Here is a 19,388-nt window from a genome sequence, read left to right as displayed (position 1 = left end):
TGAAGGGTGTTTTTACGTCATTGCGCAATGGGTCCATTATTAGTGGTTTTGTGGACCAGGAGAAATATTAGTGGTTTTGTGATGTGGTACTATGCTTTGGGTGTTGCTGTGGCAGTACTAGCACAGTGTGAAAAAACTGTGTGTATGCATGTGGGGGCTGTGTTAGTTTCAGGGCTAGCAGTGTTACATTACAGTCCATTCAGAAAAAAATGAACTTCTAGCTTTTGGCCATAAATGGGTCAAACTTTGAGTTTTTTTAGAATTTTTTTGGCAATCCCCTATGGAATCCTCTTCCAATTATGTTTCTGAAGTTTTTTTGTCCAAAAAAGCAAGCCATAGGAAGAATAGGATTTCGGCCAGGTTTTGCCCCAAAAGCACAGAATTGGGAAAACCATCAAAATCCAGGCCGTTTGGCCCCGCCTGGCAACAGTGCATTCTGCGGTTCGAACCCCAGTTCAGGCACCCTTTTTGGACCCGTTTTCAAATTTCAAAGTTCGCAGCACTGCACTGTGTACGATGAAATCACGAAAAACCGCCAAATACGGGAGCTCGCCAGAGCCAGAGCCCATCTTTTTATGAATGGACTGTAGCGCAAAGTATGTGGCTGGTGTAGTCGGGAGGCTGTAGAGGTAGGGACAGTTACGTGACACAATGGTGGCTAAGGGGTCGTCCGTATTTTTCGAAAAATTAAAAAATCCGTCCTCAGGCAAAAAGGGGGTGGGTGGTCAAGAGTGCTGGCGGAATTTAATTTTTTGATTTTTCGTACTTTTTTTTTTTTTTTTTTTTTTTTTTCGCCAGTGACTTTCATACACTTGTTGCACTGATACAAGTATATAGCTGACTGTGTATACTGTACTGTAGACGTACAATTTTTTTGTAGTGTAGGATCGATTGTCGCAAACACCAGTATCTACTATGATACATGACTTTTCATCAGGGAGTCGTAAAATACCAGGTATTTTACGACTCCCTGCTTTTCATGTACATGTGGTTGTAGGACGGTGCATGCATGGCCGTGACGTCGGTAGACCTACTACTCACTGTACTTAGCTATGCTGTAGTACTAACACAGGTGCAGTCAGAAAACGTGGGGTCAGGAGTTCTTATTTTCGAGCTGGGCATCGGTAAAAATCAAAAAATTAATGGGAAAAATTGGGGGGTGGGTGGGTGGGTCAGAGACAATTTTGCACGAGGACGGATTTTTTAATTTTTCGAAAATTACGGACGACCCCTAAGGAGATATTATTTTGATCTCATGCCGACACCTTAATAATAGCACCCTTCCTAATGCAGCGCAATTCCTGCAGCAGAAATGGTACCGGATTATAAACTAAGGGACCGCTGTACTTTGTACCCAGTGCAAAGAGAAGAGTATGTTCTATCCAGGACACATGCACTTAACAGTGAACTGTCTCCCTGTAATGTGAACTGTCTCCCTGTAATGTGAACTGTCTCCCTGTAATGTGAACTGCCTCCCTGTAATGTGAACCATCTCCCTGTAATGTGAACTGTCTCCCTGTAATGTGAACTGTCTCCCTGTAATGTGAAAACAACACTGCACAATACAGAACAATGCTTACAGCGTTTCAAGGTTGGCCAATCCATTAACGACTTCAGTGGTCAACGTCGACAACTGGTTGAAGGAGAGATCCCTGTCGTGAGTGGTGGATGGGGATGGAGGGGCAATTGAAAAACAAAAAAATTAAGAAATCAGTAGTCCTCTTTGGAAGGAATCGTATCGTGCACAAGAGCAAATTTACGTGAGGGCGGCAGTACTCCTCTCCGCTACCCCGCCGTCGCCTTAGCTTACTTCACCACAGTTAATTGGGCACCCATGACCAAGGCGGGTGGGTCTCTTCGGGGTGGAATTTGCCTTCGTAACATATGGGAATAGAATATTTTTCCTCGGATTCGGAAAGCCAATGCTCTAACCATCTTGCTATGCAACCAAACATATTTGCACTACTGACTGCAACTCCTTACAAGAACAATACCTGTACTCCATGTACGGTATACAATCTGCTTGCTTTACCGTCCCAATACAGGAGCAAAACTCCTCTTTCAAACCCAGCGCTATAGAAAATTGCAGGCAACCCTTACAGTGTGCGCAGGTTGCTCAAGCCAGCAAAGCTACCAGCTTGTAAGCTTGAAATATTGTTGAAAGAAAGGTCCCTGTGAAAGACATATGGAAGGCACACAAATAGAAATGTGACATGAGCGATAATCTTCCGCTTTACTAGTACCATAAAATCCCGCCAGAGCGCCCCTACCTCCTCGACGCTTCAGGTGGGGAAGGGCGGATGGGCGAGTCCTACTTGCCGCATTCAGTGCTACATGAAAAAGTACTCACCCTACGAAAACTGTTCGTGCATCTCGTACACCGACCAAAGGTCAAGAGCTAGGAGTCGTACAGACCCGACAAAACGCAGGGTTTGTACGATCCCTGGTCAAGAGGGTGGGCACTGTTGCGTACATTTCAAACGGGGTTGAGCACGCGTCTGCAGTACAGTACGGCATCACAGACTGCGACAGAGTCATACGAGGATACAATCAATCACGTCCCTGACAAGAAGTCAGGGAGGGGCGGATGGGAGAGACGGGGCGCTCTGGCGGGATTTTACGGTACTTGGTTGCCAGGAGCATACTGTAAAAGCAGAAATTTTCGGTGGTGTTTTATTTTCGTTAACTTCGGTGCCGACAATTTTTACCGTAAATAAAAGGCACGGAAAATTTCGTTACTACCGGTACTGTATAGATGTACAGTGTGTATCGGCTATAGCGTACCCTTTTGATTTCCGTGATTTTATCACTATAACCCATGCATCACTATTATGCGATACGATCGAATTTTTCCTTTTTTCGATCGACACATGAAAGGCAAGGAAATACTTCCAGCATGGCGTTTTGACAAATGAGCATGCTGCATAGTTGACAGTGCCCGCATTTCCATAAAAAATTCTGTTATGTACATGTACATGTATCACTATAAAAATAAGCAACGTGAAGAAAGTAAAAAAATAGGGCCTTTGATATTATTGCTACATGTATTTTAAAGTTATCACTATAGCCGATAATAATATAGTGTGTTATGCATGTTTTGATTCTTCGTTGCCATCATAATATCCGATATATCATTACATCCGATAATATTGGTTATTTAAATAACCGACGAGGAGACAACAGTCGTAAAATATCAATGAAAAATATCAATTGTGCACTCATAACCATGTATAAACAATTAAAATGAAACAATTCCAGAACGTTTTCGTTTTGCTGTATATTTTCGCACACGTGACCCTGTTCTATGCAAGCAAAAAGAAAATGTTGTAGCACTCACACTTTTTAAATAATACGCACTCACCAGTTTTGTCCACACGCACTCACAGCTGCCACATTCATCTACTGCTACCATTCTCAGATACACTGCAAAGGTTCACACTACACGCGTTATGCATAACCGCTAGCTGTGCTGCATTCTCACGCTTCTTTTCATATTCTAGCTATATAACTGGTTTTTTAGTGATTTTTATTATGTGACGATGTTCCACTGATGATAGTCACACGAAAACATTCTGGAATTGTTTCATTTTAATTGTTTATACATGGTTATGAGTGCACAATTGATATTTTTCATTGCTATTTAATATTGGTTTTAGTAATGTTTTTACTGGATAAAATATGTTTTGCTTTTGATATTTCGTACCAATATCACTGTAGCCGATATATTCTTATATCCGGTTACTCTATAGCCGATACAGACTACAGTCTGCATCGGCTATAGAGTGACCGGATATAAGAATATATCGGCTACAGTGATATTGGTACGAAATATCGAAATCAACACGTATTTTATCCAGTAAAAAGTGTACTAGTACGCTTACCTGGAAAACGGGTTTTACCGAAAAATTCTCTCCACCGAACCGAAATATTACACCACAGAAAATTTCTGCTTTTATAGTAACCCGTGACATGTACTGTCAACGCTATTATATATACAGTAAATAGTGGATATAACGTGCCCCTTTGATTTTCGATAATTTATCACTATATCCGGTGCATCACTATAGCCGATTTGCATGTATGACTGACACATGGCACATGACTATGCATGAAATGATGCGTACACGCTGGAAAATGCATGAAAAGCAGCCACGTGTACATGTGGCTGCTTACAGCATACAGGGAAGAATTTTCTCTCAATCACGTCTGCTGCCAGATGCATCCAGGCAACACTGGATCAGTTTCGGAAGAAATGAACTAAATTTGAAGAACAATTGTTTTGTGATCATCACTCACCCAGCGCGGGCTTGCGACTAGTTGGTTTGGAGGTGACAGCGTTGCGAATGACTGAGGGTCCTCAACGTCTGTCTCACCGTCCAGGAGCGACACTGACTCACGCTGCTATCTCGTGTTCACGAGGTGTTTGTCGCGCTGGAAGCGGAGCGTCTCTGTAAGTTTGTATCCCTGGTGATGTTTGTGCCTGGAGAGCACTATATAAGTGGTGCTCTTCAGGCACAATCTTCCTCAGCCTACTCAAGCTCAACTGATGAGGGGTGAATTTCCCGAAACACTGTGTATTGAGCAGGGAGTGGTGCTTTCTTGCAGGTTTGCCGAGTCGAAGGTTCGATGGACTTCTCGTGTGCTCTGGATGGCAGTCGTGAGTCAGTCAAGTGTCAAGAAAAGTCGGCGGAATAGCGCGAGCTCCGGTGTGGGGAGCAAACCTTTTCTTACAAATCATCACTCTTGATCAGTATATACGATATTTTCCTGTGCATTTGATATGGTTTGCTTCCTGAAGCCCATCACAATAAGCGATATATCGGTATAGCCGATAATAGTGTGTATAGTGATATTTTAGCTGTATTTTTTGTGATTTGATTTTGATTTTGGCGAGTTCGATCATTATAGCCGGTATATCGTTACACCCGGTCACTTTATAAACAATACTCACTGTAAATCACTCATTATATGCAGGGTGACTAGTACTGTGTGATGCTCTGCTCTACGTGACACAGGAATGCAACGCAAAGCCAGACTCGAATGCGGATGATCTGGCCTTCTTTAGAAGTCTCCGTGTAGCGTAGGCCTTGTGCCACATGATGCTCGGCGAGCCGCTCTAGTTGCTAGCCGCTCTCATCCAGTGCGGGGAGGAGTACTCCACAGAACGAATGAAATCTGTGACGGTGCGTATCTGCTCGTCCGATCACGGAGTTTTTGGAGAGTGGATGTGGAAACAAATACATTCGCCATGGGTTTCTATAGGCTGTGGCAGTTTGTAGAAATCGCGCGTACCTGCTCGTAATTTGGTAACCATCTTACCCCGATCTCACCCGCCGGGTGAAATCGGTTCTGAGGCAATCGTCTAGCTGATCGTGTATGCACAGGTCATATCCCGGTGTTTTTACTACTCCACAATTCAGGGCGTGCGAAACTTCGGGCGTATTGAACCCGGTGTAGCAATGCGAGCACTTTGACAAACATACTGTGTTGTGGGTACATGTTCGGATAATTAGAATGTCCGGATAGTGAGAAGTTTTCCACCAGCAATTTGGGGTTGGAATTATCAGGATTCCGTCCGTACTAGTATTGTCCAGACTCTCCAGAAAGGCGGTTTGGATCAGCCAATGCAGAGGGTGTGTGCGTGACTTTGAAATAATCAACATACCGTATTATCTCTAATATAAGCACGGTCCTTTATTTTTTCAATGTACCTCCGCCCCGTGCCATTAATGGAGACGTTCCTTTATTGGAGACTGTTCCATTATTATTTCAACTTCATTTCAGAGGCATGTTGCCATGCCAAATTCATGTATGACACACACATTTCAGGGTTTTTTTCGCTGGTACAGATAATGAATTTACACAGTGTGCTTACAATGGAGACTGAGCACTTTATTTTTTGAATGCCGCCGCAAGGTGTTCTATTATTGGAGACGTGCTATTATTGGAGACTGTGCTTATATTAGAGATAATACGGTATATGCAGGGGAGGGGGGGGGGGGGGGGAGGGAGGTAGCATTGCTACCAAGAGACCATCTCCACAAAACCTCACTTACAAGGAGGTGAGCAAAACCAGCACCTCAAATGCTGGACCGTAAACTTACAAAATTTTGTTATTGTTCAATGTTTTGGTACGAACACAGTGAGACACCGTGACACACAATGAAACACAGTGACACACCGGCGCTCGATTTATTTAAAACTATGGTAACTCGGTCCTTTTTTTGGGCCAAACTCGAACATCTAAATATCTGGGTGGAAGAGAAAGCTCCAGGCTACCCACAGGAACAAACGCCGAAGCGATAGAGTGAACGTCTGCGACGCTAAGACACACACGATCTGCGCCAAAGCTCATTTGCGATTTGAATGGGCAAACTGGTTCTTGAGGATGGATTTCCCCTTTGCGGCTGACTTTTGCCATAGAAATGCTAATTCAAAAGAGTGAATGGACTCGCAGGACTCCTCACAAATAAATTGAGCTCAATGTGAGCGAGGAGAAAGATTTCCAGAGCGCCCAAGATCACGAAAGGAGGTCAAGCGGCCCCCAGCGCCCTGGCCATGTAGCCGCGAGGTCGCATGCGATCAACATGTGCACTGTGCATGCAACGTTCTGTACGCACTGAGGACGCTGGCCCCGGTCATTCCACTGCAGGGGCCTGCGAATGCCATAAAATCATTAGGCGGGCACTCGCCAGCACACAGGTATGCATGCATGCAGCTAACGAGGTTCGCCCCTTGCCGGGCATTGGTTGTGAGACTTACCACCTCACCCTTGCCGTTAGGCGCTGCATCTGCCACCCTGGTATCACAGGCATGGTGGTGGCCTGGCACGAGCGAAACTTCCTAAGCTGGTTGTGTTTCGCAGAACAAAAGGTAAAGCAGGTTGAAAGCGGACGTGCAAACTTTACTCTCTTTTTTTACGCAGGTATACAGGAAATCTCATTTTTGTACGGACACGTGGCACAGTTTGGCATATGCGAATATGTGGGTTGCCATTGTGCGGCTGACATTGCCGTGGAAATGCAGAATTGTAATAATAAAAATAATAATACAGGAAATTGGAATTCACACTTCAGAATAGGAAAGTGTTGAAGTTTAAAACATCACACGAAAACTTACAGTGTTGCCAAAGTTGGATCTCCTTGCACAATGGCATGTGGTCTGAGCTCGGGCATCGAGTTATGCGACAAATCACTGCAGGCACACCATCACGTCACAGGGAAAGAAAGTTGTAAAATGTGGAATAGGTAAGTGAGGTCAAGTCATAATTTCACAGGTATCCAGGAGGCTATAACAGCAACGCAAGCATGACTGCCTGCGTTGTGACAGCTACCGTATGAAGTTTAGGAAGGTGCAGGAAGTAACGGCTGCAATATCCGCCGGTACTCGTTCCAGCTAACCCACTGCTTTGCAGCTGCAACCCTTTTCCAACATTCTTCGGGGGGGGGGGGGCTGAAGTTGTCCGACAACCTTGACGCTGGGGAAGGGAGGGGGGCTGATGTTGTCTGTTAAGCCTACTGGACGGAGCATGTCTAGCGGAGGGCTTCGTGTATAAGGCAAGAGTCACCACAGATACAGAGAAGAAGGAATACAGTGGGCTAACAGCAACAGCATTCAAACAACGCTACTATAACCACCAATAATTTATGTGCCACACAGACAACACCAGAAGAGCGCCCGCCCATCACAATACGTCTGGGCAAAGAAGTATGAAGACAAAGCATGCAGTATTCAACGGGTGGTGCACCGCGAAGCAGTGACCTACAGCAACAAAAGCAAAAGGTGCAACCTATGCCGTGCGGGAAAAATGGGAATGGCACATGCACCCAAGTACCTTCTCTCAACAAGAGGAAAGAACTTGTCTCATAATGCCGCCACGAGAATACGGCTAACTACGGCTTTAATACGCGACGTCCACGGGGTCTATACATAAACCAGCATCCAGAATTTTAACAATGCACTCACACTTCAATTACTGAGATAGGTAACTCAAAAGTAATTCCTAAGCGAATACTGTTGAAAGCGTAGTTCCTGCAATGAACACCAAGCACAACAGCCCATTTGGTGAAAAGTACACACACACACACATACACACAAACACACACATGCACACACATACGCACACTCTCTCTCTCTCTCTCTCTCAGACATGCCCATCGCGGAAGCGATGATAGCGAACAGCTATGTTAGACATAGCAACTTGTGCTGGGATTACACCATTCAACAGCTTGCAAGGCTGATGAATTGATCGCCACTAATTATAGCCTGGTATCCACCACACAGCTGTTTGAAGTGGCTTTTCTGGCCAGTGAATCCCTATTTTTCATTTTTTTCTTTTCTTTTTCTTTTTTTGTTGACACGCACACGCCAGACCACATACTCCGGCATACAATGGCTGTTGGTAGCCACCCAGGAGAATGAAAGAAGAGGGAGGGTAGGAGAATGAGAAAGAGAAGAAAGACGTGCGCGACCACAATCGTCGGGAATGGAACCCGCAACCTCTCGATTGGAAATCGACTGCACATACCCCTGCACCACATGGGACACACACACACACACACACACACACCGTAAAGTACCGTTGATCCGCCCCCTCTAATTGCCGCCCCCTGTCGATTTTCTGCCTGTGAAGCGGCTTCGGCGTATACAACGAAATACGATGTTGACCTGACGCATGCACTGCTGTACACTATGCGAGCCAGTGCAGGATGAAAACGTGCACATCGAGTCTGATCTTCCACATTGTTGTACATCGTACTGCACTTGACGGCCTTGATCTAATTCCCGCCCCCTGCTGAAAACCCAGCTGGGAAGCGACATGGCGTGGGGGATCAACGGTACTTTATGGTGCATACTTGTACATACACACATACACATATACGCATGTGCGCCCACACACACAAGCGCGCGCACACATTAAACGGCTAAGCTGCCCTCATGAGCCAGAGGAGGGGAACAAAGGGCAAAGTAGCATCACGGCTTCGCGGCAGAACATCCGACCTCATGCCGTTGCAGATCCTGCTGCCTGCGATATCTGTCGCGATATCCCAGCGGCCACACATGTCAGAGACGGAAGCGCAAACATTACCATTCTCGTCTTTGATAGTACAGTACTGGTGGCGAGTGGTCAGAGACCCCGATGGCTAGACTGAATGGTGCGGATGGATGTCCAAACGGCAGCACCCTCATGAGCAATCCGATCTCCTTCAGTTTCTGCTGCCGTTATTTTGCGGGGGAGCGCTCTAGCTGCTTGAGGTGCGGGGGGGGGGGGGGGGTAGCCAATGGAGAGCTATCTCGTCGCGACTAGCTGTTGTTCAGCTCCAGTGTGTCGACATGAACGGCAAACCTGACGAGTGAGACCCTACATGTTGTTGTGTGTTACACGCCTACGTTCAGAGCGCTTCGGCTGGAGAAAGATAAAATTTTCAACGACTTGCAGTGTGTTCTTCGGCAGTGTTCAAATGGAAAGTTTATCGTGTTGGGTGATTTCAACGCACGTGCAGGATCACGTGCCGACTGTGACGATGAGTGGCACAGCGTTCGTGGACCACATGGAGTTGGAGAGTGCAACGATGCTGGAAAGAGTTACTCTCCTTTCTCAGCATTAACAATGCTACCATCACCAACACCTGGTTCTCTAAGAGGGACATGTACAAGCAGTCTTGGCAGCACCCTGGCACGAAGCGCTGGTGGCACCTGATCGACTCTGTCAATGTCCACCAGCGTGATCGACAGTTCTGCCGTGATTCTCGTGTTGTTTGTAGTGCTGATTGCTGATCAGACCATCCGAGAGAGGGGAAATAGATTCAAAGAAATCTTGTGAAGATTACTCAATTGGCTTTTGAACCGCCCAACGGCCGACACCCCCTGAAACCCCCAAACTCTGGGTGAACTTAGAAATGATCCTGTTTATGGGCGTTGTGGGTGAGGACAAGGTGCAGGAAAAATTAACGTCATCACACACACACACACACACACACACACACACACACACACACACACACACACACACACACACACACACACACACACTCACGCACACACCTTTGACGTTTGACGCCCATCACTGGAGGCGATGATAGTGATGCTACGGCAGAGACCATAGCAACTTGTGCTGGGATTGCACCATTCACCAGCTTGCAAGGCTGAAGAATTGACCACCACTGTTCAGCCTGGTCTACACCACACAGGTATCCAAAGTGGCTTTTTCTGGCCAGTGAATCCCTAATTTCTGGTCGTCTTACCTTTTTCCAGCACACACCTCACACCAAATACTCCAGCGTACACTGGTTGTTGGTAATACCGCAAACGTCCGTAAATATGTACGCACTTACTTTCGAATTTAGCAGCCACACCCGTATTAACTTTCGGGCACGAACTAGGAACCAAAATTGTACGTTACGGAGCAGGTGACAAAAAACGAGCGAGCAAACTGGGTGGTCTTGAACAAGTCTAATTTTCGGCACTGTGCTTACCCTCGATCCTGTTCTGTGCCATGTTAGTAATGGTTATGCCAAAATCAATGGTGCTACTGGTTGATTGGCACATTTCGCCATCATATTTATTCCAACAAGAATGGATGAAACATTGTAATAAAATGTGAGAAGAGTTGCAAAGACAAAAAGAGGTGCTATTCTCCGTATCACGGTCCAAATCCCACGTACCGGGCTAAACCCCACTCATTGCGGCCATGACGAGTAGACCCCCCCCCCGGTCTCGTCAAACACGAGTATGTTTCGCGTGGTCAGGACGGGACTCTAACCCAACTCCCCGTTCACGTTGCTCATGGTCTCTGCTAACTTCCGGACCTGACTTGTGTGTAGTGGAGAAGTCATTTTCATGTCAATGTACATGCTACGTGCTGCATGTGCGCATCGTACTGGTACTTATTTCGGGCAGTATGTTTATCGGGCTTGACTTGACTTCAACAGACAGAGCCAAAAGAATGAAGGGGGTATTTCTTTCGGGCAGGAACTTATTTACGGACCCCAAACGTGGGAATCTCCACGTTTCAACTATACCTTTGGAGCTCGGAGAGCTTTTGAGAATCTCCTAAAATTCAGAGAGGATATCAGAACACTTCTCCAAACTATTCGGAGAGCCTGGAACTTTACCAACAGGATTTTATAACGCACCATAAATACAGCTGAGCCTGACAATACTCCAAAAGAGCCGCTAAAACCGGACACACACACATGGCTGAACTTGTTTTAAAAGAGCTCTTCGCATCTTTAGATAAAAATGGTTACCATGGAGATGAAGAGCAAACACTGCGGGAACCATGACAACACCAATGCCATAGTGGTTCCTGCTGCAATTGACTGCTCCTACTCACAGTTTCGTCAGCTTCGCTGGAAAGTCGCCCTGTCCAATAGGAGAACTCAGTTGATTGTGTGACAAATCCCTGTAGCAGCACACAGTGATACGCATACCCAGGACATTGTACATTGTATGTACAGTCACTTATCCGACCACTTCGGGAATCAGGCATGTTGGATAACTGATATCTTTTTTTTATGTGCATATACGGCTGGATTTCACTGATTTATGTACACAATACCCAAATATATTCATGCATATTCATGAATTGCTCCATGTACACATACATGTTAGCATACTTGACCACATCTACTTCAAGTAAATGCATATTACATCGTATACTAGTAATACAAAACATTTTTTTAAGAATTTTACAGTTGAGAGTCATAAAATTACCACTCCCGGGCTTGTCGGATAACCGACATGCTCGGATAACTGGCGACCGGATAAGTGACATTCGACTGTACATTTATAGAATGGTTAGAAAATTAGCGCTCAAAAAGACAAGCTGTACTATATAGCGGGTAGGGTTTTGCGATTTTTGCAAGACAAATAGCCGGCACTGGCCAATTCGGGCCAGCTGCTTTAAGGTCTGGGTGGTCAGGCGATGCAGCCGAGCTCCCTGTTGATACTCCCAGCGCTTTCACTCTCCCTGCAACAGTGGCCATCGGCCTCCTTCTCCATCGATGAAAACAATCACATTTATCCCAGATTCAGAATTGCATATAGTCATTATCACGACGACCAGTATGTAGTCTGCACGAAATTACAGCGGATCAGCAACGATTTGCTAGAGGTGATGTAAATTCGGAAAGACACTGAGGGTCCATGGGAGGGTAGAGAAGACGCGATCTCTCACGACGCTGGGAATACATTGCAAACAAACTTCTCTTCGATTGAAAATTCTCCACTGAATGCATGTGCGCTGGCAGGTCTATCAAATTTACAAAGTTGTTTTGTTTCCGGAAGAAGTATTTACAACACAACGGTAGTGACTTCAGAATGTTACCCAAAGCTCAACTGGTGAGGGGTGAATTCCCTAAAACACTGTTCATTGAACACAGAATAGTGCTGCTTTCCTGCAGGTTTGCCAAGTCAAAGGTTCGATGGTTTTTCGTGTGCTGTAGATGGCAGTCGTGAGTCAGCCAAGTCAAGTCGGCCGCAATGCACCGTCCAAGTGCATTATTGCACAAGCAAAACATTTGTTCGGAATTCATTTTCATTCTTTTCATCCAAACATTTCAGGCTTAAAAAAATTAAGGCAAGACTAAAAGTCGATTTGTTTGGCCTTTCTGTATGTTTCAACATCCAAGGAGGAAACCATCAACCAGATAAACTGCATTTCTTTCGAATTTGACGAAACTATACCACCAACTAATAGCCTGCTTGCACAGCCTACACAGTGTTGCAGCACATGGTACCGACTGACTGAACAATAGGGCTTGAGAAGTCAGAAGTCGTCATTTTTTTGAAGTCGTCAAATAACGACCTTTGGATCCAATTGGGTCCAGTTTTTGTATGGGTCCATACACGTTTGGGTGGTTTTTCTTCGCAGCATAGTGACACATTCACCGGTAGTGATTGGAGTAGGCCCTCTCGGCCATGAACCCACACATACCGGTGAATGTGTCATTATGCTGCGAAGGAAAACCACCCAAACGTGTTTGGACCTATACAAAAACAGGACCCAAGTGGATCCAAAGGTCGTTAGTTGTTAGATTTTGACTTCTGACGTCACACTTTCAAGCCCTATGCTGTAAGGCATGTAAATCTAACGTTTTAACAGGCGACATGTCTTCGTTAAAATAAGTTCTGTTGCGGCTGTATTGCCTCACATGTGTTTTGCACGGATATGCCTGAAGACGTACACATCAGCACATATGTATGGATAAAGAACAGTGCAATTTGTTTCACATAAGTCACGTTCTCTCTCGCTCAAGGTCGTTCTCTTTTTCATCGGACATTCAAAACTGAATCATGGCACCATGGAAGCATAGCAGCTAAGAGACTCGCTTCGAGCTGAGAGTCACTGAAGCTGCCGAGGAAGTAGGCAATCGCGCTGTTGGCTGTAAATTCGGCATAGATGAATTCATGGTTCGCAGTTGGAAAGGAACAAAACGAGGCTGTCAGCAAAGAAATGAGGTATGCGGCTCATACACCGAATACAGGATAGATATCTGTATGTCATGACAAAATCTGGATGCGGCTCACACTCAGGTGCGGTTTATACTCGGGGGGAAATACCCCAATGTGTTGGGTCGACACTTTCAGAAAAGATCTCAAGAGTGTCGAACTTACCATCAGCAACGCCCAGACCCAGCCTCATCACCATAAACAATGGCGAGAAACTGTCAACAGATGCGTTAGCTCATGCTTTGAGTGACATGCAAAACTGTATACCGGTAATACTATTATAGTACCGTAAAGTACCGTTGATCCGCCCCCTCTCTAATTCCCGCCCCCTGTCGATTTTCTACCTGTGAAGCAATTTCGGCGTATACAACGAAATACGATGTTGAACCGACGCTTGCACTGCTGTACACAATATGTGCCAATCCAGGATGAAAATGTGCACAATTTAGCACATCGAGTCTGATCCTCCAAGTTGTTGTACATCGTACTGCACTTGACAGCCTTGATCTAATTCCCGCCCCCTGCCGAAAAACCAGCTGGGAAGCGACATGGCTGGGGGGGGGGGGGGCGGGCGGCGGATCAACGGTACTTTACGGTATTATTAAATACGGTGAGATTAGGAAACAAACAAGAGACTTACAGTTCCGTGGCGGAGCTGGTAGTGGAAAGCGAGAAGGTGGAAAGGCTGAGGTTGGAACATTGGTAGATGTGTGATGGCGCGCTGCATCCCGACAACACGGGTCCCAGCGCGCACTGGAGAGGTGTGCACGCACTCTCGCCAATCCCTGCACCACCATCTTTCGGGGGTGCTGTCAGTGCTGCTGCTGGTGCTGCCGCTGGCCCCTCTGGTTTGCTGTGTTGGCCTTCTGACTGGTTCGTCTCTGCAGGGTCTCCTTCTGCATAGGCAGGATGCCGGCTGAGCGCCAGGCACACCAGCAGTACGAGCAGACCGCCACATCGCCCTGAAAGCATTCTCGACGAGGAGGAATTTGCCATGCTGTGGGAGAGAGAAAGAGAGAGAGAGAGAGAGAGAGAGAGAGAGAGAGAGAGAGAGAGAGAGAGTGAGAAAGAGAGAGAGTTTAGTTAGAAACCTAGGCCTGTGGGACTGCCCTATTCAAAATTTAATAATAATAATAATAATAATAATAATAAACAACTTCCCTACACAGTCACACAACTATCTCTTTGTCTGTCACCAGTTAATCCTAAATATAGAATTTGACTTCAAGACGCGTTTGCAGCCTCGAAAATGGTCGAAATGGAAGCAATGTTATTGAAGATGCATTTCGATCTTTCCCACAATGGATCTCTTTCTTTAAAATGAATGAATAGAGGTTACCCAATGGCTAAGACCCCCCAGGAAAGTTCTGTGTGCAATTATTGCTGATGAATTGCAATTACAAGTGATAGAAATAGACTAGGAGTGGAATAGATGAATATTAGCACCATCCTAGCTTTGAAGTTGTGTTATAAAGCGCTCGCAGATCAATATGAACTAAAGACACATGTATGGGGCATTTACTAAATCAGTTGTGTTCAAGTATGTACACATATTAATAGTGGAATACTCTTTTGGTACTAGCCTACAGTCCATTTCAAAACTATAGACGCGTACCTAGGCAAAAACCGTTATGCCAGCATCTATACCACGTAAAATCTGTGATCACTTTGTCCATAAATTTTTCCAAATTGGGCGTCTGTTATTCAATCCTTTAGAAACTATAATTATGAGAGTAATTGTGGAGCGATCCTGAGCAATATTCCGAAAACTATTTTCAAAAAGTTCCAACCAAATTTGAAATATTTCAAAAACCCTACGCGTCTATAGTTTTGAAATGCACTGTAGGAGGTGCTTCTTCTTTAGACATAGATGCATAGAATTTTTTTGTTAACTCCATAATGGCCATATCTCAGCTTGGATATTGCCAACAAGGGTTTTTATTGGCAGGGGAAACTGGGAATTACAAAACCAATTTTTGAAGAGGCCAAATCCTACATAGGATTTTGAAAAATCGGGACACCTTTGCACGAGAGGGCCTGTTACAGAAAAAGTAACGCCCTTGTGCTGGTGAAACTTGGCAGACATCCAGTGTCTGCTCTAGGATTGTAGGACAGCCGGGTACACGTGCACCGGGCGCAACCATTTCAACCGGGCCGGAGCCGGGTACACAATGATATAAAGGCGAATGGATAAGCCGCATTTAGAAAAGAGAGGACAGGAATTAGAAAATTACGAAAAAAGAAGTAGTATCTGACACATACAAGCCATGTAGTCAGTCCTTTCAAAGTTCGAAAGTGTAAAGTACCAGCCGGGTCACAGGTGACCCGGTACTATATTTTCAACCGGGTCCAAGCGCCGCCCAACCGGGTGGATTACCCGGCTCACCCGGCGCTGGAGCAGACACTGACATCATCTCTGATAAACATGGAATGCAGACTCAAACAGGTTTTTGAAGAAAGACCTTTACCATGTTTACGTTGTAAGGTATGATCTACCCTTTCCCAAAAATTCGGAAAATCCTTTAATTATAGGATTTGACAGACAAAGAGATAGTCGCTTGCCAAATAAGCGCCGATAAGGGAGATCACTACAAATGCGGACTACAAGTCATGTACGTTATGCACCATGCCATAAAAGGAACTGACAACTCGCAGAAACATTCGTCAGTACAAAGACTGTTTGGTACGGGTACAAGTATCAATATGCTAGTAACCAGCTTGAAAAGGAAACTCCGCGATCCGACGAGCTTCGATCACGAAATCTGCAATCTCCCGCACAGACTGAAGCGCTCTGCTCACCACATCCTTAGATCCCCCGACAAAACATGACCAGAGTCCAGAGCGTCTCAGCCAAGGGCAAACTCAGAACAAGTGTGACTGTTTGCGACTACCGTACACTCTAGAACTGTTCCTGTTGCGACGCCAGCTTCACAAAATGTATGCACTGCTCTTGGTAACAAGAAGGGGCCTTGTTATGCTCTGAACTCGAAGCGATTCTCGTGGGGAGTGGAGTAACTGTGCCATATGGGGTGATGCCGAGTTTTCAAGACACGCCAGTTCGAAATAAAACAAAACACCTGCACACGTGGGAGAGAACGAGGGGAGCTGAAAGGACGGGAACAAGATCTTGAAGCTACTAGCTACTTTATAACAGTACTTACGTTTACTCCGGCAACTAGTTCCCAGCACGTCAACCGCGACAGTTCAGCAAGCAATGATCCAAGCAAAGAACTTCGACTCGAGTCTGTGTGACCTATACCAGTTAGTTTGACGTTATTGATAATGCATGGATACACTGAGCCATAAACGGAGGGTCGCTGGAACTCAACCTAACCTCGGCAAAAACAAAAATCCTTTCTGAACGGAAGAAGCAGCCAAACTGGGAAAGACACCGTCTCCGATCCGGGTACGGGTATCCGCAGTGTAGTTGAGTTCGCCAAATGCGCGCGTCGTGGCATCCCGTAGCTCTGCGAACACACAAAAGGGGAAAGAGTTCGAATACGGCTCGTGTAGACCTCTACGTACCCACATACGTATCACGTACATGCACACAATAAAGAACAGATAGTCTCTTGTACGGGAAAAGCAAAATAAAAAGAAGAAGAGTAATCACTACATACATACACACCCACCCACCCACACACTCTGTAGTACCAAGAGTTTATGCACTCTTGGTAGTACTACATGTAGTAGGCGTTCTGTAGTGTAGCATGTACGTAGATCAACTATGCCTGCATTTCCCAAAGGCTGAATTCATCCTAGGCCGTTGCCGAATGCCGAGGCCCGCTGCCCTCTAAGGCGGTGTTTACATGAGGCGTTTCAACCCGGGTTGAGTTCGACCCGGGTCAGATTTCAACCCGCCATGTGCATAAAATGAATTGCGCGTTTACATGACGCATTGCGCTTGACCCGGGTTGAAATTTCGCCCCGGGTTGATTTCAACCCTCCCCCCAAGGGGAGGGTTGAAATCAACCCGGGTCAAGAAAATCGTACAAACGTACTTCTGTGCGTATCTCGCGCCAGGTTTGAACGGCACTGCAGATGCAAATTTCGCGCGAACGGATTCACGTGACCAAACAGGACTGTAGAAGTGGACTTTTGGCGGCATATCAGTATTTGACCCGGGTCAACTGTCTTCATGTAAACGCTCACCTCTTTTGTCTATCGTACAGACTTTCAACCCGGGCTGAACTCGACCCGGGTTGAAATTTCTCATGTAAACACAGCCTAAACTTTAAAACTTGTTAGTTGGAGCAAAGCGCTGCTCAGAAAAAACCGCCTGAAATCCCTATCTAAAGGCTGTGTTTACATGAGAAATTTCAACCCGGGTCGAGTTCAGCCCGGGTTGAAAGTCTGTACGATAGACAAAAGAGGTGAGCGTTTACATGATGAAGTCAGTTGACCAGGGTCAAATACTGATATGCCGCCAAAAGTCCACTTCTACAGTCCTGTATGGTCACGTGAATCCGTTCGCGCGAAATTTGCATCTGCAGTGCCGCTCAAACCTGGCGCGAGATACGCACAGAAGTACGTTTGTACGATTTTCTTGACCCGGGTTGATTTCAACCCTCTCCTTGGGGGGAGGGTTGAAATCAACCCGGGGCGAAATTTCAACCCGGGTCAAGCGCAATGCGTCATGTAAACGCGCCATTCATTTTATGCACATGGCGGGTTGAAAACTGACCCGGGTCGAACTCAACCCGGGTTGAAACGCCTCATGTAAACACCGCCGCAATACCAAGAGTACATAACCCCCTAGTACTAGTACATAACCCCCTACAGTAGTACTAGTACTCTTGTCTATGGCGTGGGCCATCCCCTGAAAAAAAAAAAAGAAAAAAAAAAGTACAATGGTACCAAGACTACATAGTTATGTACTCTTGGTGGTACCTATGCTTCTTTTTCCCTCTAGTTTTCTTTTTACGGTGTTATTATTTCACGGAGAAGGCGGCGCGGAGAGCCCGAACGGGCGCAGTTTTATTTTTATTATTTGCCATGGCGACCCCCCCCCCCCTAAGTCCAGATATCTGGCAAGGCAGGGTTGGGCCTTTTTTTCTTTAAGGCCTGTAGCCTAGCCTAGTGTAGGCCTAGTACAAAAATCAAGGGGGTCTCCGAGAAAAATATAAAAGTGAAAAGGGTACTTGTGCAAAGAGAGGGGGGGTAATCAGGAAGTGAGAAAACCTCGAGGAGGATGGAATCTGCCGGCTAAATACACCAATTACAAGAACAAAGAGCTGTTTCCATTGGATTTCGGACCATTTCGGTTGTAGAGTCTACCAAGATCAGGCAAGTGTGCATCAATCCACGAGTACGAGAGGTACTGGTAAATATTTTCAAGAATCTCTCAGTACAGAAGACAGAACTGTTGTAGTACATGACTGTCCGCCTTCCGTCGTCACCTCACCTCATTCGGAGCCACCCACACTGTGACATCTCCACGACCCCGCATGCAATCTCCACCATGGGTTACTGCTGAGCTCAGGTCTGCTGTAAAACGCAAGCGTGATCTATATAGTGTGTACAAAAAATATCCGACAGCAGTAAATCATGCAGCTTATAACCGACAAAGGAATGCTGTAAAGCACCTGTCTCGGCAAGCACATCGTCAATACGCTCCATCCAAGCATCACTTGCACTAACGTCACCGAATCGACCTACACTCTTTCAGTTTGTGCGAGCACAGCGGCACACTTCCGGCCGTGTCATGCCCCAAACGATGATAGCATCCGACGGTACGGTCGCCACGTCCCCCAAGAGCATAGCTGATGTTCTGAACACTCAGTTCACCTCATTTGGGCTACCTGATGATCCTTCGTGGCGCATTCCCCCTTTGTCCCAGTCGCCTTTCATATCTGTTCCGTTCCGTACAATCACTGTCACTACGTTTCAAGTTCGGAAATATCTGAAGCGCCTGAAATGTGGAAAGTCTCCCGGCT

The 19,388-nt window shown here is 45.9% G+C and overlaps 1 protein-coding gene across 1 annotated transcript in view; it reads right to left on the bottom strand.

Annotated features, from left to right (window-relative positions):
* Positions 1–16,820, bottom strand: part of LOC135822720 (uncharacterized) — a 28,727-nt gene extending 11,907 nt beyond the window's left edge. The window contains exons 1-7 of the mRNA XM_065335546.1: positions 16,614–16,820; positions 14,093–14,449; positions 11,336–11,404; positions 7,966–8,031; positions 7,120–7,194; positions 2,101–2,172; positions 1,581–1,652 (exon numbers count right to left, since the gene is read on the bottom strand). Coding sequence (XP_065191618.1) covers positions 1,581–1,652; positions 2,101–2,172; positions 7,120–7,194; positions 7,966–8,031; positions 11,336–11,404; positions 14,093–14,448 — 710 coding nt within the window. The 5' untranslated portion in view covers position 14,449; positions 16,614–16,820. The remainder of the gene's footprint in view (positions 1–1,580; positions 1,653–2,100; positions 2,173–7,119; positions 7,195–7,965; positions 8,032–11,335; positions 11,405–14,092; positions 14,450–16,613) is intronic.
* Between the last annotated feature and the right edge of the window lie 2,568 nt (positions 16,821–19,388).

The sequence above is a fragment of the Sycon ciliatum genome, chromosome 8 (assembly GCF_964019385.1).
Source record: "Sycon ciliatum chromosome 8, ocSycCili1.1, whole genome shotgun sequence".
NCBI classification, from domain to species: Eukaryota; Metazoa; Porifera; class Calcarea; order Leucosolenida; family Sycettidae; genus Sycon; species Sycon ciliatum.
Note: the sequence above shows the minus strand (reverse complement) of the source record. Positions and strands in the feature narration are given on the sequence as shown.